At 48.9% G+C, this 26,741-nt stretch overlaps 2 protein-coding genes across 2 annotated transcripts in view; both read left to right on the top strand.

Moving 5' to 3' along the window:
• LOC148116177 (H-2 class II histocompatibility antigen, I-E beta chain-like) overlaps nucleotides 1-26,741 on the top strand; it is a 252,867-nt gene that overhangs the window by 24,437 nt on the left and 201,689 nt on the right. The window lies entirely within an intron of this gene.
• LOC148116182 (H-2 class II histocompatibility antigen, A-Q beta chain-like) overlaps nucleotides 1-26,741 on the top strand; it is a 41,123-nt gene that overhangs the window by 674 nt on the left and 13,708 nt on the right. Inside the window, exons 2-3 of the mRNA XM_087888758.1 lie at nucleotides 8,240-8,530; nucleotides 11,987-12,117. Coding sequence (XP_087744884.1) covers nucleotides 8,240-8,530; nucleotides 11,987-12,117 — 422 coding nt within the window. The remainder of the gene's footprint in view (nucleotides 1-8,239; nucleotides 8,531-11,986; nucleotides 12,118-26,741) is intronic.

The following is a 26,741-nucleotide window of genomic DNA, read 5'->3' as shown; positions in this document are numbered from 1 at the left end:
GAAGAGAAGAGAAGAGAAGAGAAGAGAAGAGAAGAGAAGAGAAGAGAAGAGAAGAGAAAGGAATAGGAATAGGAATAGGAATAGGAATAGGAATAGAATAGAATAGAATAGAATAGAATAGAATAGAATAGAATAGAATAGAATAGAATAGAATAGAATAGAATAGAATAGAATAGAATAGAATAGAAATCTTTATTCGCCAAAAGTGATTGGACGCACAAGGAATTTGTCTTTGGTGCATAAGCTCTCAGGGTACCTAAAAACATCTTGAATCCCCAGAGACCTACGCAAGGGTCCTCTGTGTAGACTTTAGTTCAGCATTCAACCCCATCATTCCGGACATTCTCCTAACTGAGCTCAACCAGCGACAGGGACCTGAAGACACTGGCAAGGGGATCATAAGCTTCCTAACACACAGGAAGCAGCAGGTGAAGCTAAGCAGAATCGCATCAGAGACCTGTACAGTTAGCAGAGGGGCCCCCCAAGGCTGTGTCCTCTCCCCACTTCTCTTCTCTCTGTATGCCAATGGCTGCATCTCTAGCCATCCATCTGTTGAACTACTGAAGTTCATAGATGACACAACAGTCATCGGTCTCATTCAAGACAACGATAAATCCGCATACAGACGGGAAGTTGAACAACTAGCCTCGTGGTGCGACCGGAACAATCTGGAACTGAACACAGACAAAACCGTAGAAATGGTGGTGGACTTTAGGAGAAATTCTTCCATCCTTCCACCTCTCACAATGCTAGACAACACAGTATCCACAGTAGAGACCTTCAAATTTCTAGGTTCTACCATATCGCAAGATCTAAAATGGACACCTAACATCAAAAACGTCATTAAAGAAGCTCAACAGAGAATGTTCTTTCTGCTCCAAGTCAGGAAGCTCAAACTGTCCAAGGAGCTGCTGATCCAGTTCTACAGAGGAATGATGGAGTCTGTCATCTGCACCTCCATAACTCTCTGGTCTGGTTCTGCAACCCAACAAGACAGACAGAGACTTCAGAGGATCATTAGAACTGCAGAAAAAACAATTCCTACCAACCTGCTTCCACGGAGGACCTGTCTACTGCATGAGTCAAAAGGAGGGCTGGGAAAATATCTACAGACCCCTCACATCCTGGACATCAACTGTTTCAACTCCTACCCTCAAAACGACGCTCTAGAGCACTGCACACCAGAACAACTAGACACAAGTTTTTTCCCAAACGCCATTACTCTGCTAAACAAATGATTCCCTCAACCCTTGATTGATTTACTAAATCTGCACTACTATTAATCTTCTCATCGTTCCCACCACCCATCTCCTCCCACTTATCACTGCCTGACGGTAATTTTGTTGCTTGTATCCTTTCCATTTATATTGATATTGTTTCCTGATTGCTTATTTGTTCCCTGTGACTATCCTCAAGTGTTGTAGTTTATGATTCTTGGCGAATGTATCTTTTCTTTTATGTACACTGAGAGCGTATGCACCAGAGACAAATTCCTTGTGTCTCCAATCACACTTGGCCAATAAAGAATTCTGTTCTATTCTATTCTATTCTATTCTATTCTATTCTATTCTATTCTATTCTATTCTATTCTATTCTATTCTATTCTATTCTATTCTATTCTATTCTATTCTATCCTATCCTATCCTATTCTATTCTATTCTATTCTATTCCATTCCATTCCATTCCATTCCATTCCATTCCATTCCATTCCATTCCATTCCATCCTATCCTATCCTATCCTATCCTATCCTATCCTATCCTATCCTATTCCATTCCATTCCATTCCATTCCATTCCATTCTATTCTATTCTATTCTATTCTATTCTATTCTATTCTATTCTATTCTATTCTAAAAGACAAGATACATTCGTCCAGAATCAGAGGGCACAACACCCAGTGACAGTCATACGGCACAAGAAGCAATCAAATCATCCTGGGAAACAATCAAAATCCATATAAATCTCAAGGATAGAAGCAACAAAGTCAGAGTCCTGGAGTCCCAAGTGGGGAAGGGGGAACTCCTCAGATTTGCAGCTGAGGCTAAGTTGGCAGGAGTAGCCACAACCCCAGAAGAGAAGCTCAGGATCCCTATGGATCTGCCACTGAGTCCCTCCCCCTCCATGCTCCTCCCCTTTTCCTCTCTTCCCTCCCGTCCTTCCTCCGTCAGAGCCTCCCCAGAGAGCCGGGAGAGTCTCCCCACAAAGGGTCCCAAGGGGGAGAATGTGGGTCCTTTGAGTGACATTTCTCCAACCCTCCATCGGTTTCTTTCCTGGGCTCTCCAGGGTCTCCTCGGGGGTCAGGAAGGGCCCCTTCAGCCGCCTCCAATGGGGCAGAGGACCTTGTGGCTGCCCCACCTGCAGACTCAGCCATGGGGCGGAGGAGGAGGAGGAGGAGGGGAGTCCCTGAGCTGCCCTGAGGGAGAATGGAGGCTTGTTGCCTGCTGGATCCTGGCCGGTTCCTCAGTTCCGCTTCGGAGGAGCCCAAAGCTTCAGGCTGGGGAAGCGAAGCCCAAGCGCCTCTGCAGCTCTTGGGGGATGGAGAAAGAAACTGTGTGGGGGGGGACAGAGGGAACTCGGAGAAGAGCACAATATTTGGGGGGTTGGAAGCATGAAAGGGGCCCAGAGGTTCTGCCTGGGTCAGGTGAGGGAGGGAGGCCCCACAGAGGCTGCCTGGATCTGGGGCTGACTGTGTGTGAGTGGCTGTGTCAGATACACAACTGTGGGGCAGATGCTGGGGGGGACCTGGCTCTGGGCTGCTGAGGCTGGTGCTGGGCCAGGGGGGAGTTTGACCCCTCCAGCCCCCCCATCCCTGGAAAGGACCCAGGCCACCTCTGGACCCCCAAAGCTCTTGAAACAGGATCCGGAATTCAGGATCTCTCTAAGCCGCCTTTGCGTAACTGAGCAGAACCTGAATCTCCCGCAAAGACTAGAAAAAAAGTTTTCTATGAATGAAGTGAAAGAGGAGAAGAAGAAAGAGAAGGTCTGTTTGGGGGATAATATGCGGGGGGGGGGAGGAGATTTCCAGACTGTGATGGTGAAAAGGCTGTAATCCTATAGTGGAGGAAATAGGATCCCTGAAGTCCCCAGGATTTCTATTAACATTCCAGGTTGTTCTATAAATTATGAATTTATTCTTCGGTTTAATACACTGTCCCTCCATCCATCCTTCCTAAATAATCCTGAAATCTTTTCCAAGGAAGAAAATCTGCTCAGATCCTCTGACACATCATATCCGTGGATATGGATTTTCTTCTCCTTCTTTTGGGAAAATGTTTCCTCCAACTCCCCTCCAGAAGAACTAAATTCATCTCAGAGGCTGACTTGGGAGCCCCAGGACTGATTCCTTTCCCCATAGAATCTCTTTTTTTCTCTCACGATCCCTGCAGGCAAAACGTTGAGTTCCCTGGCAAAGAACAAACAGCAGAACAAACTCCTTCATAACATAAAATGTTTGTGAGATTTATGGAGTTTAAAGGTGGAATCACGGCAGAGATTTGGAAAGGAGGGAAAAGCTGCATTTATTTGGAAACGATATTTCTCTTCAAAAGACGTTTTGTACAAACACACGTACAAAAGTTGGAAGGAATTAAGGACAAAAACGCCCTCAAAATTTCCAGGGAGGAAAAACTGCCTTGAGGGCCCTTTGGCTGAGAATTGGGGGGGGGGGACGGAGGAAGAGCCACTGCTCAGATGGGGAACCTCCCTGAATTCTGGGCTTGGGCCGGAAGAGAAGTGGGGACGGGGGGGTCTTGGCTGGGCTCTGGGTGGGGGGAAACTCTTCCTGGAGGGGATTGGATTCCCACTCCTGCCCTTAGGATCTCCCTCACTCACTTGGGATCTCACAAGCAGATCGCGAAGTGGGGCAGCATCTCCAGGGATCACCCCTCAGCTGATAGAAGCCGAAGCCCAGAGAAGGTGGATCAGCCTGGAAGGGAAAATGGGATCCGACCTGGAAGGGATCAGGAGGGATTTCCTGACCCTGAGAACCAATGAATCAATGGAGCAGCCCCCCACCTGGAATTGTGTGGGGAGGAGGGGGGCTGCATCCCTGGAGGCCAAGGGGTTGGACTAGAAGATCTCTAAGGTCCCTTCAGCCTTTGAGTCTCCCCATCGGCCCTCCCCCCCCCAAGCCTTCCACCCTGTCACTGCGTTATTTGTATTTGCCAGCTGAGCTTCCATTCTGAACATTACGGTAGCTTGCCAGAGAACCTTATCTCTGAGATAAGACTGTCTTGTGATTTTTGAACCACTGCGCATGTCTACATTCTTTCTTTTCTAACTTCCTGATTTACTTCTTCCTTTGTCCATCTGCTGATAAACTGCTGGTAAAATGTAGTTAGCTAGGTTTTTTTACTTTTATAACAAAAATGTTTTCTTAGAATATATACTTCGGGTTTTCTTTCTTTGAGAGTATACACCATGGAAAACAAGATCCATTCACCTCTAATTAATTAGTTTCCCAAGTGGGGGGGAACGAGTCTGATTCATGCTTCGACATACCCACCCACCCCCTCCTGCTTGTGGGGGAGGGGGAAGAAAGGCTGGGACTGTCCATAAAAGAGGAAGCAGCCGGAGACCCTCCAGACTCTGGGCTGAACCCCCGACAGGCTCCGCTCCAGCAGTCCTTCAGGGGGTGATTCTTCCCCCCCTTCTGATTCACCCCCCCAGCCCCCATTGAGCTCAACAGCAGCCATTCTGGAACCCAAACCGACCTAAACCCCACAGCGCTGGGGGTCAGACCTCCCCTCTGGCAGCCCCTGTGCCAGGAAGGAAGGGGGTCAAAAGTCAGAGGCTTCCCTGGGGGTTTCACCTGGGGGCCAGGAAATGTGGGGAGGGGTCAGTGTGCGTGTGTGTGTGTGTGTGTGTGTGTGTGTGTCCACAGTCACCAGCTCATCCCCACCCCTTGGAGAGTCCAGGTGCTGCTGGGGGCTCCCTCCCTCCCCCCAAATTGAGCCTGGCTCCTCTTTGCCCTCCTGGAGTCTCCGCAGCCCCAGCCTGGATTCCCCCTGGGCACTGCGGGAACTCAAAGGGCATCTAGTCCACCAGGGAAACTCTGCCCACAGCCAGGAGTTCGATCCTGAGGGTGCTCAGGGCTCGACTCAGACTTCTCTTCTTCCGAGGTGGGTAAAAGGAGGAGCCAGATTGTTGGGGGGAGAGGCTGACTCTGTCAAGCGCTTAGAGAGGGTTGAGGCTCTCTAGGGAAGATCCTGAGGGCCAAGGCGAGGGGGGTTTCCTGCCTGTTTCTAGGCCCTGCCAGAGTTGGTGTCTTTCCCTCCTGGATGGAGCCTCGAGTGGAGTTCTTGTTTCCTGCCTTCCTCTTTCTCTGGTGCTGATCCCTGCTTATCTGTTGGCTCTTGGAGGGGAGGCGGGTCTTTTTCTTCCCTTCCGAGCTTTGTTATTGTCTTTTTTGAATGGGGTGTAAATGTGATTTATCTCTCTGGGTCTGTTGACAACCAGAAGTTTTCCTTTCAGGATTCCTGGACAAGGAACGTGAAATATAAATTCATTACTTTATTACTGGACATGCTGACTGCAGCAAGAATTCCTTATATGCAAAAATGGAGAGAAACCTCCATCCCCAGGATGGAGGAAAGGATGGAATGAAAAAATGGGCAGAGATGGAGAAATAAACTTTTTGACCAGAGGAAAGAATAGATTTCCAGCTGTTTTTCTACCTGGAAGCCACTTCTGGACTTTGTGCTTGAGGCAGAAAAAAAATGAAATCTGGACTTTGGGATTTACTGATTAAATTAAGTTGTTTGTATAGAAATGGTTAATATTTACTTAGAGAAGAAAAAAAAACAGAGACTACAATTTCATTTTGTATTTTATTTTGCTGGGAAGAAGTTTTTTCCTCTCTTTTTTCCTTTTGCCCTTTATCTCCCACTTCTCCTTCCCCTTTCTTTCCCTTTCCCTTTCCCTTTCCCAATTCCTTATTACTTTTATTTTCTATTTTATGCCGTTATAATCTTCATGAAACATCATAAAAAGGAGCCTTTTCTTTTAGGGGCTTTCCTGTCCCACAGCCAAAATACCCAAATCTCATCACGATTCCACTCTAGAGCTGCACAATCAGATGGAAAAAATTTCTTCCAAAATGTCACTTTCTATATATTTTTTCTGCTGAAAGTAGAGATTGTGGTGCATTATGGGAGAAGATGTGGACGTTCTCCGAGGAAAGGAGCGGGAAGCGGAGGAGAAACGGCCGAACTTCATTCCGGGATCTTCATCCGGGGCTGCTTTGCAAGGAAAAGGGGGATCCCGACCCACAGAAAGGAAGAGGGAGATTCCTACACATTTGGGGTTCAGGGGAGGGAAATCGGAAGGAGCCGGTCCGTCCAGACGTTCTGAGCAAGGTAGACGCGTGTTTCAAGGAAGGGAAACGCCCTTTTCTCTTGTGAAGCCAAGAGATCCCTACGGAGATTCCCCCGTGAAGGGCGAGGATCCGGCTGGATTAGGAGGGATACCTGCAGATCCTGCCTGGACTGTCAGCTGAGGGTTTTCCTGGCTTCCCTTCGGATTGGGGGGAGCGTGTGACCCCCAAGTCCCGGCTGGCTGTGGGGCTGCCCCTCCCCCCTTGTCATCCAGGGCAGCTGCTGGGGGCTCCCTCCCCCCATTCTGAGCCCCGAAGGACCCTCGAGCTCTGGATCCACTTTGCCCTCCTGGACTCTCCGCAGCTCCACCTTAGGCTCCTTCTGGGCACTCTGGGAACTCAGAGGGCATCTAGTCCGCCCCTCCAGTCCAGGCGCCCAGAGAAAGGGAGAGTGGAGGAGAATGGGGGGGGGGGGAAGGAAGACGGAGCTGGCATGAAAGACCCCCCAGATTGCAGCCCCCCAAGACTGAAGGGATTCCCCTCCCCCACTTTCTCCGCTTCTCTCTCTGCGCCGAACTATCTCCTGCATCGGGCGAAGTCGAGGGAGGCTCTTCCCGGAGACCGATGACGCTGCAGAAGGGAGAATTCCCATTGGTCCTCCTGCTCTTTCTGGACTCTCCCTCTTCCGAAGTCCAAGGAAAACTCCTCCCCCCCTCCAGACCCTCCGATTCCTCCTCTGGGGCTGGGAGCGTCTTTCTCCCCCCTTTGGGGCGCTTGTGGGGAGCCTCCATGGCTTTGGCTGGGCTCCCCCTGATGCTGCTGCTGGGGGCGCTGGCCCGGATCCCCGGGAGCGAAGGGGGGGAGGAGACCCCCGGTAAGGAGGGGGCTGGGCGGGGGAGGAGGGGGCTGGGAAGGGGGAAGGAAGCCTCCAGCAGCCTCGATCTCTGCGTGGTCTCCTCCCCCTTCCTCCCCACAGCCCCCCCCCCGGAGGACGGAGAGGGACCCTAATCCTAACCCTCCCCCCATGTAGCCAGGTGGGGGTCGCGGCCTCTCCTGTGCCTGGGTGGGAGGGGTCTGCAGGGAAAGAGGAAGGGGAGGAAAAGTGAAAGAGGGAAACTGAGGCATTTTCAGCCCTGAAGCCCCAGAAGGGAAAAGAGGCATTTGAGCAAAAGTTTTTGGGCTTCTTCAGAAACTTCACTTTTTCTCCTGAATCTCAGATTTGAGGCTGTGAAGGTCAGGCAAGAGGGGGGTTTACGGCCCTTCATGGGGAGCCTCTGAATTGGGGAAGGAGACCAAGAACACCCCCAGCCCCATAATCCCCCTGGAGGGGAGGGGGAAGGGAGGGAGGAGGATGTTGGGGCTCTTTTGTGAACGGGGCAGGAGACCCTCCCTTTGAGAGGCTCTTGGGGGTCTTTTTGGGGAGGGGGAGAGGAAACAGGGGTGATCTGAGATAATCCCCCAAAGGGAGGGAGCTGGGCTGAAGATTGGGGGGAAGGAGAAAAGGGAGGAGAGAGGAAGGGAAGGTGAGGCTTGAACAGCAGGGAGACCCCAGGAGAGTCGGTCTAGATGTCCTCAAAGCTACTTTCCCTCCAGCCCCCCCCCATCCTTCCTGCCCCTTGAGATCCAACCTTCCCTGCAGAGACTGAATGGGATCGCTGGACCGGTTCAGCTTCTGCCTGCCTTTTCCCACCCCTCCCCCTCTTTCCTCCCCTCCCCCCTCCAGACCCCCCAGGAAGCCTCCCTTCCTCTCTGGGACTGAGAGTTCCCGTTCCCTCCTCCAGGGGGCGTCTTCCGCCAGTCTCTCTCGGAAGGACTCCCACAACTCCCCCCTCCCGCATAGATCCCCCCTCCTCTGCTAGCGGCTGGGAACGATGGGCCCTGGAGTCCCTCCTGACGGCCTTCCCTCCCCTCTTCCTCCCCCGCGCAGCCCATTTCCTTGTCCAGGGAAAGAACGAGTGCCGCTTCCTGAACGGGACGCAGCGGGTGAGATACCTGCAAAGATACATCTACGACCGGCAGGAGTTCGTGCACTTCGACAGCGACCTCGGGAAGTTCGTGGCCCTCACGGAGTTTGGGAAGGGGGATGCGGACGCCTGGAACAGAAACAAGTTCTACCTGCAGGACAAGAAGGCGGCTGTGGATTATTTCTGCCGACAAGCCTACAAGGTGTGCAGCTACGAGGCGGCCAAGAGGGAGGAGCGAATGATTGGCCGGAGAGGTGAGTGTGGGGGGGAGGGAGGGGGGGGCTCTTCCCTGGGAGGGGGAGGCCAGGACCCCCCTTTCCTTTCCTTTCCTTTCATTCCTTGGGATCCTCCCAGATGGAGGTTTTGCTCCTTATTTATTTATTTATTTATTTATTTATTTATTTATTTATTTATTCTGCACTCTCAGATTCCCAAAATCTCTCCTCCTTTGATCCATTTCCCCCCCAGAAAATCCACCCAGGTATGTTTTTTTGGGGGGGGGAGGGGAACCCAGCCAGGTCTCTCTCTCTCTCTCTCTCCTGCTCAATGCAGGCAAAACACCCACAGACCTTAAAACTGAATTTGGGGTCATAAGGAATAAATTGGGCCTCCATTCAGCCCTGAAGCCTCAGATTCTTTCATTCTCTCTTCCAGATTCCTTCAATGTTGCCTACATTTCTTTTCCTCATTTTATTTCTTTGTCTAATAAAAATCTTCTATATTTCTTTTATCAACTGATGGGGTTTCAGAGGCCAAAAGCATTGCGCAAATCAAGGATTTTAGCTGCCCTTGTTGCCATTCAGCCTTTCCAGGGAAATTATATTTATTTGTTAGAATCAGAGAGCATCATTACTTAAGAACTGATTAAGTTTAACTCCAGAGATTCTCCAAAAATAACGTCTCACCATAGAATCCAATAAGATCTTTCTTCCATAAGAGGAAAACCTCCAGATTCTAAGAGAGAAAAGCCTCTTGGATCATTTGCTCCTTCTGGAAATTATTGAATATTTTCTGGGAACCAACACAGATTTTGCTCTCCACAGATTCAGTCTGGAGGCAAAACTCATTTTCACTCCTAAATTCTTCCCCACTTTTATTCATTTATCTAGTGATTTTTCATAACCTCCGAAAGTGCCCCAAGTGCCAATTGTGTTGGTGTTGTGAGTGTGTCTCTTTTGTGGGCCTCTCAGGGCCTCCCTCCCTCCTCCCTCCTTTTGGGGGTCTCTGGGGGGATTTTGCCTTCAGGGAAAGGAGCTTCATCAGCTGCCCAAAGACCCCAAAGCCCATCCTCCCCTCCTCTTCTCCTCCCTTCCCTCCTTCCTTCCTTCCTTTGGTTCAGGGACAGGACCTAAATTTCTGTCTGGATAGTTTGTGAAAAACCTTTAGCTGCTCACAAGCTTCATCCACATAAATAGAATGCATTTTTATTATAAATCCAAAATGGTGATCCTGAATTTCATTGTGATTCATATAATTTCTTCTTCATCAAAAGTATTATTTTTACTTCCATGAAAATTCTTCAGACAAGAGGCCAATAATTCTCTTCTTTATTAAAAGAACAGGAATATTTATTAAATTCCGTGTATTTAAAGCCAATTGTTGGTCTGGCTCCAGTTTAGGAGACCTGAAATCACAGGATGTTTGTTTGAGTCCTTTTGGGGGAATTTTCTCTTCCTTTTTCTTTGACTTCTGAGCCAACTTTTCTCTCCGGAGAGATCCGGGCGTCTCCTTCCCCCGAGAGGCCAAAGCTTTTCTCTGGCCACCAAGAGAGGCTCCCAACCTTCCCTCAACTCTCCCCAGAATTATATATATGTATATGAAGAACTTAATGAATCCTGCTGAATCAGTCTGCCTGTGGGTGCTTTCTGGATTTGGTTTTTACAAGAAACTCTGATTTATATCTGTCTCCTATTTTACTACATTAGGCATCAAGCTTGATATCAAAAAGAAATCTTGAATGACATGGTGTGGGGCAGCTAAAATGTACTTTGTCCTCCTGCTGTTTTAAATCAAGAGGTCTCGATTTGTCTATTAAATTGAGTTCCTGGAAGGGCTGAGGGAGAAAGTTGTGTCTCTCGGTAGGTATTTAAAAGGAAAAAGAAAAATTCCGATCCAGTTAAGATCTCCAGCAACTCCCATCTGGCCAAATTGGAACCCCAAAATCTTCACACTGAAGTCTTGTAAATAAGGAGGTTTGGGATGGGCTATAAAAATAAACATGGAAAAATACCAATTTGCAGCTTTAAAATCTGAGCCTTCCATTTTCTTGCTAAAAGTCTTTTTCTCATCCAAAATTTGCATTTTCTGTTGAGAAAAAAAAAGGCCATTCTCAGTTTGTAAAGCCTCTGCCTTCTTTTAGCAATTCCACAAAGGCCTTTAATGTCCCAAGAGGCAAATGGGATTTTCCTGAAAAAAGAAAAAAACTCACACCTGAAATGTTGCTATTTGTCTGCATGGAAACCTGACCAGATCCCAGGTTGGAATTACAAAGAACCATTTAAAAATGGGTTCTTCTTAAGCATTATAGAATTTACTGTTAATAAGAAAATCCCTCAAGAGAAAAAAAAATGGTTAGCAAAAGACTCTGAGCTGGAATGGATCTATTGTCAACTCTCTTGAGGGGCTCATCCAGACTAAACCCCCCCCCATTAATCTATCCAAGAGTTGTGCCTGTTGGATCATTTGCTTGGATCAAGATCCAAGATCCCCTCTGGATCCCTTCCCCACTCCCTGCCCCCCTCATCCAGGGCAGAAGCTTCCCTCTGGGAGTCAGAGGGACCCCTCCCCACCTCCTTCCCCAGGAATGGCCGGTTCCTGCGGCTGGGAAGGAGGCCGGCTGGGTGCAGGCAGAGGCTGGTCTGGGGGGGGGTCTCCCTCTGAATCCCCTCAAAGCCCCCCCAGGAAGGATCCTCGAGAGAGATCATGAGATCCCCCAAAACCTCTTCTGCCCTTCCTGCTCTGAAGGGGGGATTCAGGGTCTGTCATCTTCAGTGGGAGGAGAAACTTTTCCTTCAGGGGATTCTGGCAGTTATGGGGAGCAAAGGGCTCCCCCCCCCATTGGGCTCCTTTGCCCTTTCCTTCAAAATGCCTCTTTCTGTTGAGGCTGCCTAAAATTGGGGGGTTTTGTAGCCACATCACATTTTGCACTTTTTCCCCTGAAATCTTCTGCTGATTTTTTTTGTTTGTTTCTGCATCTTGTGGATCCTAAAGGGAGAAAAGGGAAAGTGGAAGGAGAAATTTTCTCTCTCCAAATAAAAGTTTTTGAAAAGTGATTGAAACACCAAAGAAAATTGGGACAAAGATCTTCTCTTCTCTTCTCTTCTCTTCTCTTCTCTTCTCTTCTCTTCTCTTCTCTTCTCTTCTCTTCTCTTCTCTTCTCTCCTCTCCTCTCCTCTCCTCTCCTCTCCTCTCCTCTCCTCTCCTCTCCTCTCTCCTCTTTCTCTTTCTTTTTCTTTCTTTCTCTTGGCAAACTTGCTTGATCACCTTCAGGGCTGCCCAGAGGCATTTGGCTCCGTCCTCTCTCCTCTCCTCTATAACCTCCGCATGAAGCCGCTGGGTGAGGCCATCCGTCACCAGGGCTGGAGGTCTCCTCCGTCTGCTGATGTGATAAGGTTTCATCACCCACCCCATAGGGAGAGCTGGAATGGAGCCTCCTGGGGGAAGGTGGGCCTGATCCTCCTGCTCAGGTGAGGCTCCTTCTCCTTCCCCAGAGCCCCGTTCCTCCAGTTCTGCCAGGAGCAAACTCTGGACGGGGATCATGGGGGCCGTGATAGGAGTGGCCTTCCTGGCTGTGGGGCTCTTCTCCTACCTGAAGAGCAAGAAAGGTGAGTCTGGGGGGCTGGAGGGGAGGTTGTGGGGAGGGGACCCTCTAGGGGAGGCCTCTCCTCAAGCTTAGCAGGTGGCCAAGAGGGGCCCCTTGAGGAATATTTGTGGGAACTTCTGTTCTTGGAGGGGCTATAAGTGAAGATCACACAACCTATTATGGGCTATCAATGGGGAGGGGGACCCCTGAGTCCTCCAGCCCACGAAGGGTTCTGATTGGGTCTTTTTCTCCTTCCAGCAATTCCCATCCAACCTCCTGCAGGTGAGTTTCTCCTCTTCTTCCTTCATCTCAACCCCTCCTAAGAGTTATAGGTGGCTTTTAAAATTCCTTAATTGTTGCTTTAAAAAAAAAAAAAAAACTTGCCTGAACAATATGTCCTGGTTGTGGATAGAGCAGTTTTTTGGATTTTGGGCAACGTTTCTTTACAGAGATCTGAAAAAGTATTGCAATCAAAAACAAAAGCACAGACAAACGCTAAAATCTTGCCCAGAATTTTTCCACGTTTTGGGAAATTGCCAAAGGGGAGGGAAGGGAAGGGAAGGTGGGGGCCATTCCTTCCCATTCCTCCCTTGGGGAGGGAGCACCCCAGGTTTAAATTCCCCCACGCATGTTGTAAGCAACCCACCCATTCTGTTAGGCCACAGCCACCCCATCACATTACCCCCCCCCAAGCCATGCCCACAGAACCGGTAGTAACAAATTTTACATTTCACCCCTACTATGCACTGCGGTATTGTAGGTCACTTCAGCAAATGGCAGGAGATCTGCCCAGCTAAACTGCTGATAATTAACATAGCATCTCAGGTATTGTTGTCATTGCGTTAGCTCGTTCTATACCTCCATTCGTACTCGGATGAAAGGGGGAGCTAAGTCCTTGAGATGAACCTATCAACTTAATGAACTCCCTCCAAAATTTACCCTGAACTGCACCCCACCCTCCGGTCCGAGAGGATCCTTCTTGGCATCCCATACAGACTCATTTGGGTTCATTAGTTGGAACCTTGACAGGCTCTTCTTCCTGACCCCCCTTCTCCTTGTGAGAATTCCCACAATTTCTGACCAAGTGAGCCCAGGCTCCCCCCTTTGCTGCCACCCCCATCATAGCCCCGTCTTCTTTCTTCATATGAAGCATCCCAGCCTTTTCCTCCCTGAAATGGGCGGATTCTCTCTCTATGTGTCCCTGCCGATCAACCACCCCCCTGTTGTGGCTCCGTTACCGGAGCCTGTGTCATCGTCAGGAGAGGACTCCGAGAGTGAAGGGGACCCTCCTCTCTGGCAATGCCTTCGGTGTCCGCCGAAGGGCAAGAGATAAGGCCCAGTCAAACCTTGTGACGAACAAAGCTGAAAGCTTCCATGCCATTCTGCATTGCTGGACTTTTGCTTTAAGACTTTGCTGGAGTATCTCTGGACTTGATTAGTTCCGTAATTATTGAGCTGCTTTCCTTTGATGTCTCAGAAGTGGGGAGAAGTTATCTCTCCTCTTTGTAAATAATAAACTCTTGGCAGGCAGCCACTAGGTTGTTGCCAAGTTCCGTTATCATAAGGAAAAGGATTTTGCCGGCTGGTTTGGTCTTTAACTCCTGAACGTCTGTTGGTGTGTGTGTGTGGGGTTGGGGACAGAACACCCCCTGCAGTGTGGGTCTGCCTTGGGGGTGGGGGATGAAAGGGAAGAAGAATTTATTATTTACAGTAAAAGTGTCTCTTTATATTCTGATTTTCTTCCCCATCTCTTTTTCTACAGCACTCATGAATTAATCCTGCTCTCCGATGCAAAAGCATATTTTTTCTTTAACAACTGATGACTCTTTGTCCTGTTTGCAACCTGTGAGAAATGGAGGCTGAAGGTGGCAGTTTGGGGGGAGGAGGAGAATGGCAGCCTGGACCTTTTCCTGCTGAGACACATATATACACCCCAGCTTCCTTTCAGGGCCTCTCTTTCTTCTGAGGGAAGGGTGGAGACCATCTAGACTGTCCCCATGGATGCTAGGTGGACCTGTGACTCTAGATCCCTCAACTGTCCTGGGTTTGAACCCACAGCAGCTTCATCTACATTAGTCTTCCTCCCACTCACTTCCCTTCCCTTCGCTTTGCTATAAAAGAATAAACTTCAGATGTAAGAAAACCCTGGAATCCTTCCTTCCTCTTCCTTATGAAAAAAAGAAAGTCTTGTGTTGATTCATTGTTTAGGGGAACTGAAACAGCCGTTTCTAAGACGGACAATCAAACTAAGGTGGTTGGTTGTTTCCCAGGAGCAGCTATCAAAGACGTGACTGAGGGGCTTACAGAAATAATGAAGCCCACAGAGTATTATCCCTTTTTCCTCTTTCATGCTGGGAGGAATGAAAAAGTCCCTGGAAACGATGCCAAGAGACTCGGAGCAGGTGGGCAAGGGAGCCAAAGAGTTGGGGGCACAGGGGGATTTCTCTTCCACTCTCCCAATAAAGGGAACCATCCAAGGAGGGAAGTCAAGCCTGGCTTAGGGGATGGTTCACTCGAGGGAAATTGGGATTCTTGGACCATGGTCCACAACACCCACACAGGGGGCTTCTGGCAGGGGATGAGCTGCCCCTCACAAGAACCCGGAAGGTCGGCTTTGGACACCAACTGGCTCGCCTCATCCGAAGGGCTTGAAAGTGAGACTGAAGTGAGAGGGAGACAAAGTTTTAGAAGCAAATTCCAAGCTCAAATCTCAGGGGAATCAACCAAATGGAGAGAAAGAAGGGAAACTCGGAGACAGAGCAGGAGATGTAGAAAGCAAATATGGGGTCAGTCAAAGAGGGACTCAGATGCCTCTGCACGGATGTTCATAGTACGAGGAATAAATGGGGTGAAGGTGGAGCCCAAAGGCAGGTGTGACATTGTTGCAATCACCAAAACTTCATGGGATGAAACCCAAAATTGGAAGGTGCAACTAAAGAGGTTTAATGCGGAGGAATCAGGCAGCAGCTGTCCAAAGGAAGTGGGAGACACGGACACAAACTTGTAGTTTTATGTAAATAAATGTATTTCACATCTACATTCACAGCAGACAAGAGAGTCGGGAATGCCGGGAGATTGTGAGGTAAATCTCAAACAGCATTCTGAGCCCATGGAAGAAAAAGGCGGGAAAAAGGGAAACTCCCCCTTTCCACCCAAAGCAACCAATCAGAGCGCAGATCACCTCATACAGGAGCCTGCACGGACTCAGCCACAACGGTGTGTTCTGGAACATTGTGCATTTTCCTCTTCCAGCTATTCCATTTAATATCTTCACATTTAAAGGGTTCAAAAGAAACAGACCCAATAAAAGAGGAGGTGGAGTTGCACTATGTATATAGAAAAAATAACCACACTGCCATAGAAACGCAACAGAAGACAGACAAAAACCTCCTTCAATGCATTTGGGGTTGAGATAAAAGGGGAGAAAAGAGGGATGGGGGAATATTCGGAGCCTCCCAACCAACCAGAGGAAAGAGATGGAAGTTTCCGTTACTTAGCCGAGGCCCAGAGGAAGCTGCCCCCAAGAGTCATGGGGGGCTTGGACTCCCCTGGCCTCACCTGGGAGGCAGGTTCTGCGCCTGGTGGAAGAGGAAAGAGGCTCCTGGGAAACCCAGCAGACCAGAGGCCGCCTTGAAAGCAGCCCCCCCTCCTTTCCCCCCATACGGGGCCTTTGCCACCAGGGGAGGGGAGACCCTGGACAGGGCCTTCTCCAACCCCTCCCCCTCCCCCTCCTCCTGGCCCCTCCGATCCTCTCTCTGGGAGGCTCCGGTCAGCAGAGAAGCCTTTGAGGTTCATCAGAGAGGACCCAGGAGAGAACTAGGGAGACTGTGGCCGGCAGAAGCCGTGGAGGCTCTATGAGGAGATTCCTTCAAGGGCAGAAATTGGAAGGTATTTAAAGAGGCTGCAACGAACGAACAAGACACTGATGGGAACGAATAAGCTTCTACTGTCTCTGCTTATATTCAAAATAATAAGGTTATCCATCCATCCACCCATCAAATCTCTCTCTCTCATCTTCTCTCTCAAATTTATGTAGCCACTCATCTGACAACAAGGGAGGTAAATAAAAACAGGTATTTACATGAAAGTATTAAAAAACATTCAAAGCAATAAAAAATATTTTAAAAAGAAGGAATATTAGGCAAAGAGTCACTTTTTTCGGTGCCATTGTAACTTCAAAGGGTCACTAAATGAACCGTCATAAGTCAGGGACTCCTTTCTTCAATGGGCTTTAACTGAGGGAGAAAAGGACCAGAGAGCTATAATGAGGTGGTGGGGAGGGGCCCCTTCAGCCGCTTCCAATGGGGAAGAGGACCTTGTGGCTGCCCCACCTGCAGACTCAGCCATGGGGCGGAGGAGGAGGAGGAGGGGAGTCCCTGAGCTGCCCTGAGGGAGAATGGAGGCTTGTTGCCTGCTGGATCCTGGCCGGTTCCTCAGTTCCGCTTCGGAGGAGCCCAAAGCTTCAGGCTGGGGAAGCGAAGCCCAAATTCCTCCGCAGCTCTTGGGGGCTGGAGAAAGAAACTCTGTGTGTGTGTGTGTGTGTGTGTGTGTGTGGAAGAGAGAACTCAAGAGAAGAGCCCAATATTTGGGGGGTTGGAAGCATGAAAGGGGCCCAGAGGTTCTGCCTGGGTCAGGTGAGGGAGGGAGGCCCCACAGAGGCTGCCTGGATCTGGGGCTGACTGTGTGTGAGTGGCTGTGTCAGATACACAACTGTGGGGCAGCTGCTGTGGGGGACCTGGCTCTGGGCTGCTGAGGCTGGTGCTGGGCCAGGGGGGAGTTTGACCCCTCCAGCCCCCCCCACATCCCAGGAAAGGACCCAGGCCACCTCTGGACCCCCAAAGCTCTTGAAACAGGATCCGGAATTCAGGATCTCTCTAAGCCGCCTTTGCGTAACTCACAGGAACCCAAATCTCTCCCAAAGACTAGAAAAAAAGAACAAACGGCCAGAATGGAGAATCCGGCTCATTCATAATATAAAATGTTTGTGAGATTTATGGATCCTGGCATATCTGTTGGCTGTTGGAGGGGAGGCGGGTCTCTTTCTTCCCTTCCGAGCTTTATTGTTGTCTTTTTCGAATGGGGTGTAAATGTGATTTATCTCTCTGAGTCTGTTGAAAATCAGAAGTTTTCCTTTCGGGATTCCTGGACAAGGAACTTGAAATATAAATTTATGACTTTATTACTGCACCTGCTGACTGCAGCAAGAATTCCTTATGTGCAAAAATGGAAAGAAACCTCCATCCCCAGGATGGACAAAGTGATGGAATGAAAAATGTGGCAGAGATGGCAAAATAAACTTTTTGACCAGAGGAAAGAAGAGAGTTCCAGCTACTATGCACTGCAGTATTCTAGGCCACTTCAGCTGGGATCATCAGAGGCTTTTCAAAGAATTTTTTTATAACCTCTTTGGCCGAAGAGGTGATTAAAAAAATGCTTTCAAAGTTAAAAAAAAAAAAAAGTTGGCCACACCCACCCAGTCACACACCCCCACCAAGCCACGCCCACAGAACCAGTAGTAACAAATTTTACATTTCACCCCTACTATGTACTGTGATATTATAGGCCACTTCAGCAAATGGCAGGAGATCTGCCCAGCTAAATTGCTGATAATGAACTTAGCATCTCAGGTATTGTTCTATCATTGCGTTCGCTCGTTCTATACCTCCGTTCGTCCTCGGGTGGGAGGTGGAGCTCAGTCCTTGAGATGACCCTATCAACTTAATGAACTCCCTCCAAAACTTCTCCCTGAACTGCACCCCACCCTCTGGTCCGAGAGGATCCTTCTTGGCACCCCATGCAGACTCCTTTGGGTTCATTAGTTGGAACCTGGACAGGCTCTTCTTCCTGACCCCCCTTCTCCTTCTGAAGATTCCCACAATTTCTGGCCAAGTGAGCCCAGGCTCCCCCCTTTGCTGCCACCCCCATCGTAGCCCCGTCTTCTCTCTTCATATGAAGCATCCCAGCCTTTTCCTCCCTGAAATGGGCGGATTCTCTCTCTATGTGTCCCTGCCTGTCAACCACCCCCCTGCAGTGTGGGTCTGCCTTGGGGGTGGGGGATGAAAGGGAAGAAGAATTTATTATTTACAGGAAAAGTGTCTCTTTATATTCTGATTTTCTTCCCCATCTCTTTTTCTACAGCACTCGTGAATTAATCCTGCTCTCCGATGCAAAAGCATATTTTTTATTTAACAGCTGATGACTCTTTGTCCTCTTTGCAACCTGTGAGAAATGGAGGCTGAAGGTGGCAGGTTGTGGGGAGGAGGAGAATGGCAGCCTGGACCTTCTCCTGCTGAGACACACACACACCCCAGCTTCCTTTCAGGGCCTCTCTTCCTTGTGAGGGAGGGGTGGAGACCATCTAGACTGTCCCCAGGGATGCTAGGTGGACCTGTCACTCCAGACCCCTCAACTCTCCTGGCTTTGAACCCACAGCAGCTTCATCTACATTATTCTTCCTCCCACTCACTTCCCTTCCCTTCGCTTTGCTATAAAAGAATAAACTTCAGATGTAAGAAAACCCTGGAATCCTCCCTTCCTCTTCCTCCTCTTCCTTTTTGCTGCCCCCGCAGGAGGCTCCTCCCTCCGCTGCCTCTGGATCCACCATCCCGGCTACTTTGGGTCCGAAGCCAGAACTGGTTCAGGAGGAGGGTGGGCAGATCCAGGGAGGCGAAGGGGCAGGACCCCCCTTTCTGCTCAGAGGCCCCCTTGCTCTGCTTCCCCTCAAGCCCCCTTTGGAGGAGCAGAAGGGCAGCAGGCACGGTCCTCCCTCAGCATTTGTAGGGAGCCGTTGGGGGGCACCCGAGACTCCCCTATATTCACCCAGCCATTTCAGCCATTTCTCTCCTTCACAACTGGAGGGTCCTGCCCCATTTTGGCACCCAATGGCTCCCTCCCTCTTTGGGGCCCAGATTCCAATGGTATAGAGTCTCCTGCTCGATGGTATAAATGGTGTAGGCCAGAGCAGGAGGTTGGACTAGATGACCTCCAAGGAATCCATGTGAAGCCGTTCCTGGTGCAGAAGACATTGCCACGGAGGGGAAGACCTGCTCTGGGGGAAAAAGGGGGGGAGTTCAATGGGGCAGCCCTAAGTGGAAGACCCCTCCCTTCTCCCCATCACCTCTAGATGCCCCTAGACAGCCCTCCAACTGAGCCTCGCCCCCTCCAGAGGTCATCCAGACTGACTCTGCAGGACTCCAGTGGCCTCCATCACCGAGGCAGAATTTCCCCCTCCCCTTCCTCATCTGGGGTCTTCGGGCCACCACAGGAAGAATAATGTATAAGAAATAACCAACAGAACTGAACAGAAGAAAGAGGAAAACCTCCTTGAAGGCATTTGGGTTGAGATAAAAGGGGGGAAAGAGGGATGGGGGAATATTCGGAGCCTCCCAACAAACCAGAGGAAAGAGATGGAAGTTTCTGTTACTTAGCCGAGGCCCGGAGGAAGCTCCCCCCAAGAGTCGTGGGGGGCTTGGACTCCCCCGGCCTCACCTGGGAGGCAGGTTCTGGGCCTGGTGGAAGAGGAAAGAGGCTCCTGGGAAACCCAGCAGACCAGAGGCCGCCTTGGAAGCAGCCCCCCCTCCTTTCCCCCCATACGGGGCCTTTGCCACCAGGGGAGGGGAGACCCCGGACGGGGCCTTCTCCAACCCCCAGGGAGCCTTTGAGGCCGCCCCTCCCCCTCCCCCTCCTGGCCCCTCCGATCCTCTCTCTGGGAGGCTCCGGTCAGCAGAGAAGCCTTTAAGGTTCCTCAGAGAGGACCCAGGAGAGAACTAGGGAGACTGTGGCCGGCAGAAGCCATGGAGGATCTACGAGGAGATTCCTTCAAGGGCAGAAATTGGAACTATTAAATTAAAGAGGCTGCAACGAATGGACAACACACTGATGGGAACGAATACGCTTCTACTGTCTCATGTGGAGAGTCTCATGTCTCATGGAGCCATGTGGGAATATTCTGAGCCTCCCAACCAACCAGAGGAAACAGATGAAGGTTTTGTTAATTAGCTGAGGCCCGTAGGAAGCTCCCCCACTTTTTTTAGTGCCATTGTAACTTCGAACGGTCACTAAATGAGCCATTATAAGTCAAGGACTCCTTTCTTCAATGGGCTTGAACTGAGGGAGAAAAGGGCTAGAGAGTTATAATGAGGTTGTGGGGAGGGGCCCCTTCAGCCGCTTCCAATGGGGCTGAGGACCTTGTGGCTGCCCCACCTGCAGACTCAGCCGTGGGGTGGAGGAGGAGGAGGAGGGGAGTCCCTGAGCTGCCCTGAGGGAGAATGGAGGCTTGTTGCCTGCTGGATCCTGGCCAGGTCCTCAGTTCCGCTTCGGAGGAGCCCAAAGCTTCAGGCTGGGGAAGCGAAGCCCAAATTTCTCTGCAGCTCTTGGGGGCTGGAGAAGGAAGGGCTGCTCTGTGTGTGTGTGTGTGTGTGTGTGTGTGGGTGTGTGGGTGTGTGGGTGTGTGGGTGGGGTGGGTGTGTCAGGAAGAACTCAATGAAAGTCTTGTGGGGGAGGGGAAACCTGAAAAGAGCCCAGAAGTTCTGCTTTGATCAGGAGAGCGATGGGATCCCACCAGAGTCTCTCTGGATCTGGGGCCAATTTTGTGTGACTGGCTGTGTCCAAACACACAATTGTGGGGCAGGTCCTTCTGTTTGTTTGTATTTCTGTCCATTATAGATGAAGTATGTGTTGGATAGGCAGTGGTTGGTCAGATCTAAGATGTGCTTGGGGGGGTTATATTTGTTTTGGATAACTGTCAAGGCTTCTTTGATTGGTACTTGGGTGAAGAGGGATATGACATCGAAGCTCACGAGTAGGTCACTGGGCTGTAAGTTTTGTTGCTTTATGATGTCTATGAACTGGAATGAGTTTTTTACGTATGAGGTGATGGATTCTGCATAGGGCTGTAGTTGTTTGGCGAGAAATTTGGCTAGGTTTTGTAGAGGTGAGCCTATGGAGCTGACTATGGGTCTAAGTGGGGTTCCTTCTTTGTGTATCTTGGGGAGACCATAAAGCTTAGGGCATCTGGATGATTTCTCTCTGGGAATGATTCTTTGCTGAATCTCTTCGCTGATGGGGGAGGCTTTTATTTTGGATCTGGTGTCTGAAGCAGACTGACACCCACCATGAAGAGCTCGCACGGCCACAAACACGAAGCCAAACAACAACAACGCAGCTCACCAGCTCAAATCCCCCTGCAACTCAGACTAAGCTGAGCACAACCAAGCCCCCACCCAAACAGAACACCCCCCCAGCCAATCAGAGCACAACAAACCCCCCATCCAATCAGAGCACAGCCAAGCCCCTAACCAATCAGAACACACCTCCACCCAATCAGAACACAGCCAAGTTCCCACCCAATCAGCTCACAGCCCCACTAGCAGTTAAAAGGAAGAGACAGCTGCGATCTCACATTGCTCCTGGAAGCACGAAGCCGAGAACACCAGCCTGAAGATGATGAATGAGACTTCGTCGAAACGTCGCCAAGACACTTCCAATTTTACGTGGGAGAAGACCCGAATAACCAAAGACCTACATACAAACACCCGCGAAAACCTGAGAAAACATATATATATATATATATATATATATATATATATATATATATATATATATATATATATATACACACACACATTATAATATTCATTGGTTCTTATCTACACATTTATATTCGTTTATATTTACCTCTATTTAATGTTGTTCAGTTACTTTAAGTTTCATCAATATTAAGTTAAACATTTCTTGTTCTGATTTCTATTTTTGAGCCAACTGTACATTTTATTCCATATTTCATAAAGTCCGAATCCTCTCTCTCTTTCAACTCTATAGTCATTTTATCCATCTCCGCGCATTCTAGAATTTTCCTTATTACAATTTCGTTTGATGGTATATTTTTTTGTTTCCAATTTTTTGCGAATGTGATTCTTGCTGCGGTAAGTATATACAATATAATGTATTGAAGGTTTTTATTCATTTTCAGGTCCAGTATTCCTAATCAAAACCATTCAGGTTTCATATCTATTTTTTGCTTTGTAATTTCTACTAACCATTTTTGAATTTGACACCAATACTTCCTTGTGATGGGGCACATCCACCACATATGGTAGAATGTTCCGGTTCTTTATTAAAACAACAGGAATATTTATTAAATTCCATGTATTTAAACCCAATTGTTGGTCAGCCTCCAGTTGAGGAGACCTGAAATCACAGGATGTTTCTTGAGTCTCTTTGGGGGAATTTTCTCTTCCTTTTTCTTTGACTTCTGAGCTGAGTTTTCTCTCCGGAGAGATCCAGGTGTCTCCTTCCCCCGAGAGGCCAAAGCTTTTCTCTGGCCACCAAGAGAGGCTCTCAACCTTCCCTCAACTCTCCCCAAAATTATATATATGTATATATAGAGAACTTAATGAATCCTGCTGAATCAGTCTGCCTGTGGGTGCTTTCTGGATTTGATTTTTACAAGAAACTCTAATTTATATCTGTCTCCTATTTTACTACATTAGGCATCAAGCTTGATATCAAAAAGAAATCTTGAATCACATGATGTGGGGCAGATAAAATGTACTTTGTCCTCCTGCTGTTTTAAATCAAGAGGTCTATTAAATGGAATTCCTGGAAGGGCCGAGGGAGAAAGTTGTGTCCCTTGGGAGGTATTTAAAAGGAAAAAAAAAACCCTTTTTCCAATTCAATTAAAATCTCCAGCAACTCCCATCTGGCCAAATTGGAACCCCCAAATCTTCACACTGAAGTCTTGTAAATAAGGAGGTTTGGGATGGGCTATAAAAATAAAAATGTAAAAATACCAAATTGCAGCTTTAAAATCTGATCCTTCCATTTTCTTGCTAAAAGACTTTTTTTCTCATCCAAAATTTGCATTTCCTGTTTTTTTTAAAAAAGGCCATTTTCAGTTTGTAAAGCCTCTGCCTTCTTTTAGCAATTCCACAAAGGCCTTTAATGTCCCAAGAGGCAAATGGGATTTTCCTGGAAAATAAAAACAACTCACACCTGAAATGCTGCTATTTGTCTGCGTGGAAACCTGACCAGATCCCAGGTTGGAATTACAAATAACCATTTAAAAATGGGTTCTTCTTAAGCATTATAGAATTTACTGTTAATAAGAAAATCCCTCAACAGGAAAACAAAATGGTTAGCCAAGGACTCTGGGCTGGAATGGATCTATTGTCAACTCTCTTGGGGGGCTCATCCAGACTAACCCCCCCCCATTAATCCATCCAAGAGTTGTGCCAGTTGGAGCATTTGCTGAAGGAGGAGCTCAAGATCCAAGATCCCCTCTGGATCCCTTCCCCACTCCCTGCCCCCCTCATCCAGGGCAGAAGCTTCCCTCTGGGAGACAGAGGGACCCCTCCCCACCTCCTTCCCCAGGAATGGCCGGTCCCTGCGGCTGGGAAGGAGGCCGGCTGGGTGCAGGCAGAGCCTGGTCTGGGGTGGGTCTCCCTCTGAATCCCCCCCAGGAAGGATCCTTGAGAGAGATCATGAGATCCCCCAGAACTCTTCTGCCCTTCCTGCTCTGAAGGGTCTGTCATCTTCAGTGGGGGAGAAACTTTTCCTTCAGGGGATTCTGGCAGTTATGGGGAGCAAAGGGCTGCCCCCCCCATTGGGCTCCTTTGCCCTTTCCTTCAAAATGCCTCTTTCTGTTGAGGCTGCCTAAAATTGGGGGTTTTGCAGCCACATCACATTTTGCACTTTTTCCCCCTGAAATCTTCTGTTGAAGAATGAAAAAGTCCCTGGAAAGGATGCCAAGATCCAGGGAGGCGAAGGGGCAAAAACCCTCTTTCTGCTCAGAGGCCCCCTTGCTCTGCTTCCCCTCAAGCCCCCTTTGGAGGAGCAGAAGGGCAGCAGGCACGGTCCTCCCTGAGCATTTGTGGGGAGCCATTGGGGGGCACCCGAGACTCCCCTACATTCACCCAGCCATTTCAGCCATTTCTCTCCTTCACAACTGGAGGGTCCTGCCCCATTTTGGCACCCAATGGCTCCCTCCCTCTTTGGGGCTCAGATTCCAATGGTATAGAGTCTCCTGCTCGATGGTATAAATGATGTAGGCCTGAGCAGGAGGTTGGACTAGATGACCTCCAAGGAATCCATCTGAAGCCGTTCCTGGTGCAGAAGACATTGCCACGGAGGGGAAGACCTGCTCTGTGCGAAAAAGGGGGGGAGTTCAATGGGGCAGCCCTAAGTGGAAGACCCCTCCCTTCTCCCCATCACCCCCAGATGCCCCTAGACAGCCCTCCAACTGAGCCTCGCCCTCTCCAGAGGTCATCCAGACTGACTCTGCAGGACTCCAGTGGCCTCCATCACCGAGGCAGAATTTCCCCCTCCCCTTCCTCATCTGGGGTCTTGGGGCCACCAGGGGAAAAATAGGTCGGAGTGTGATTGTAGGAATTATCTGAAATTGCCTGAGAAGATTTGGGCTCCTTTGAGCAATGCCTCCCCTTGCAAGACAGTGTGCAAGAACCTGGAGAAGGGACAACACCAAATGTACCAATGGCAGAGGGGAAAAATTAGACCGGACCTCCTTAAGAAGAAAAGAAAGTCTTGTGTTGATTCATTGTTTAGGGGAACTGAAACTGCCGTTTCTAAGACGGACAATCAAACTAAGGGGGTTGGTTGTCTCCCAGGAGCAGCTATCAAAGACGTGACTGAGGGGCTTACAGAAATAATGAAGCCCACAGATTCTTATCCCTTTTTCCTCTTTCATGCTGGGAGGAATGAAAAAGTCCCTGGAAACGATGCCAAGAGACTCGGAGCAGGTGGGCAACGGAGCCAAAGAGTTGGGGGCACAGGGGGATTTCTCTTCCACTCTCCCAATAAAGGGAACCATCCAAGGAGGGAAGGCAGCACCTTGGAAGTCAACTCTGGTTTAGGGGATGGTTCTCTCAAGGGAAATTGGGATTCTTGGACCATGGTCCACAACACCCACATGGGGGGCTTCTGGCAGGGGATGAGCTGCCCCTCACAAGAACCCAGAAGGTTGGCTTTGGACACCAACCGGCTCTCCTCATCCGAAGGGCTTGAAAGTGAGACCGAAGTGGGAGGGAGACAAAGTTTTAGAAGCAAATTCCAAACTCAAATCTCATAAGAGTCAGCCAAATTGAAAGAAAGAAGGGAAACTCGGAGGCAAAACAGGAGATGTAGAAACTGAATTTGGGGTCAGTCAAAAGGGACTCAGATGCCTGTAATTCTCAAAGTACGAGGAATAAATGGGGTGAAGGTGGAGCCAGAAGGCAGGTGTGACATTGTTGCAATCACTGAAACTGTGGGATGAAATCGACGACTGGAAGGTGCAACTAAAGAGATTTAATGCGGAGGAATCACGCAGCAGCTGTTCAAAGGAAGTGGGAGACACGGACACAAACTTGTAGTGTTATGCAGTGGTGGGATTCTACCGGTTCACACCGGTTTGGTAGTTAAGTAGTTAAGCAGTTCAGAGAACCTGTTGTTAGAAGAAATCTCCTTTTATTTTTTCCACTTTACAAGGTTAATCCTGTAAGGAATTACAACATTCTGGTGCCCTGCTTCCAGAAACTGCCTCTCCATTAACCCTTATTACATTTTTGGCAGTATGCTTAGACTTACTGTCACTTCCGGTTCCAGAGGTTCTCTGTGGGTTGGGATTCCCCTTTTCCTTGCAAACCAGCCCCAGATGAAGATCCCATAATCAAGTTCGGCCAATTCTCCTCCACTTTCCGCTCCTTTCCTCGGAGAACTTTGTCATCTTTGCCGTAATGCACAACAATCTATACCAGAGGTCTTCAAACTTGGCAGCTTTAAGGCTTGTGGACTTCAACGTGATTTTTAATTCCAGTTTCCAGGTATTTCTAATCTAATGATTGGTATTTAGGGCAGCTTTTTGCAAGCAAAGAGGCTTTTTGTATTTTTGTACTGGTAATCCTTGATTTACAACAGTTAAAATGACACTGAAAAAAGTGACTTACGACCGTTTTTCACACTTATGACCGTTGCAGCAAACACATTAGGGCAAAGAAGCGATGTCACATGACCACCTGGTCACACCCACCCGGTCACATGAAGCACCGCAGTGGTGAAATGAGTGACACGGTTGTTAAGAATGCTGCAACGGGCATAAATGTGAGGATGGTCATAAGTGCGAGAACCAGTCAAAAGTGCGAGGACCGGTCAGAAATGACATTCTTCAACCCTCTAAGTAGTCCCTATGCACATAGCCATGGCCACCCGATCATATGACCAGCTACCCACGCCCACCCAGTCACATGACCACCAATCCACACCCCCAAATAAGCCACACCCACAGAACCAGTTGTTAAAAAATTTGAATCCCACCACTGGTTTTATGTCAATAAATGTATTTAACATTCACAGCAGAGAAAACAGTCAGGAACATCCTGAGGTAAATCTCAAACAGTGCAGAGAAGAAAAAGGCGGGGAAAAAAGGGAAACTCCCCCTTTCCACCCACAGCAACCAATCAGAGCGCAGATCTCCTCATACAGGAGCCTGCACGCACTCAGCCACAACGGTGTGTTCTGGACCATTGTGCATTTTCCTCTTCCAGCTCTCAACATTTAATATCTTCACATTTAAAGTGCTCCAAAGAAACAGACCTAATAAAAGAGGAGGTGGAGTTGCACTATGTATAAGAAATATCCAAACCACTCTGGAAATGCAACAGAAGAAAGAC

The sequence above is a fragment of the Pantherophis guttatus genome, chromosome 2, assembly GCF_059756535.1.
Source record: "Pantherophis guttatus breed Tessera chromosome 2, ASM5975653v1, whole genome shotgun sequence".
Lineage (NCBI taxonomy): Eukaryota > Metazoa > Chordata > Lepidosauria > Squamata > Colubridae > Pantherophis > Pantherophis guttatus.
The sequence above is the reverse complement of the archived record's forward strand: the minus strand, read 5'-3'. Positions and strand labels throughout refer to the sequence as shown.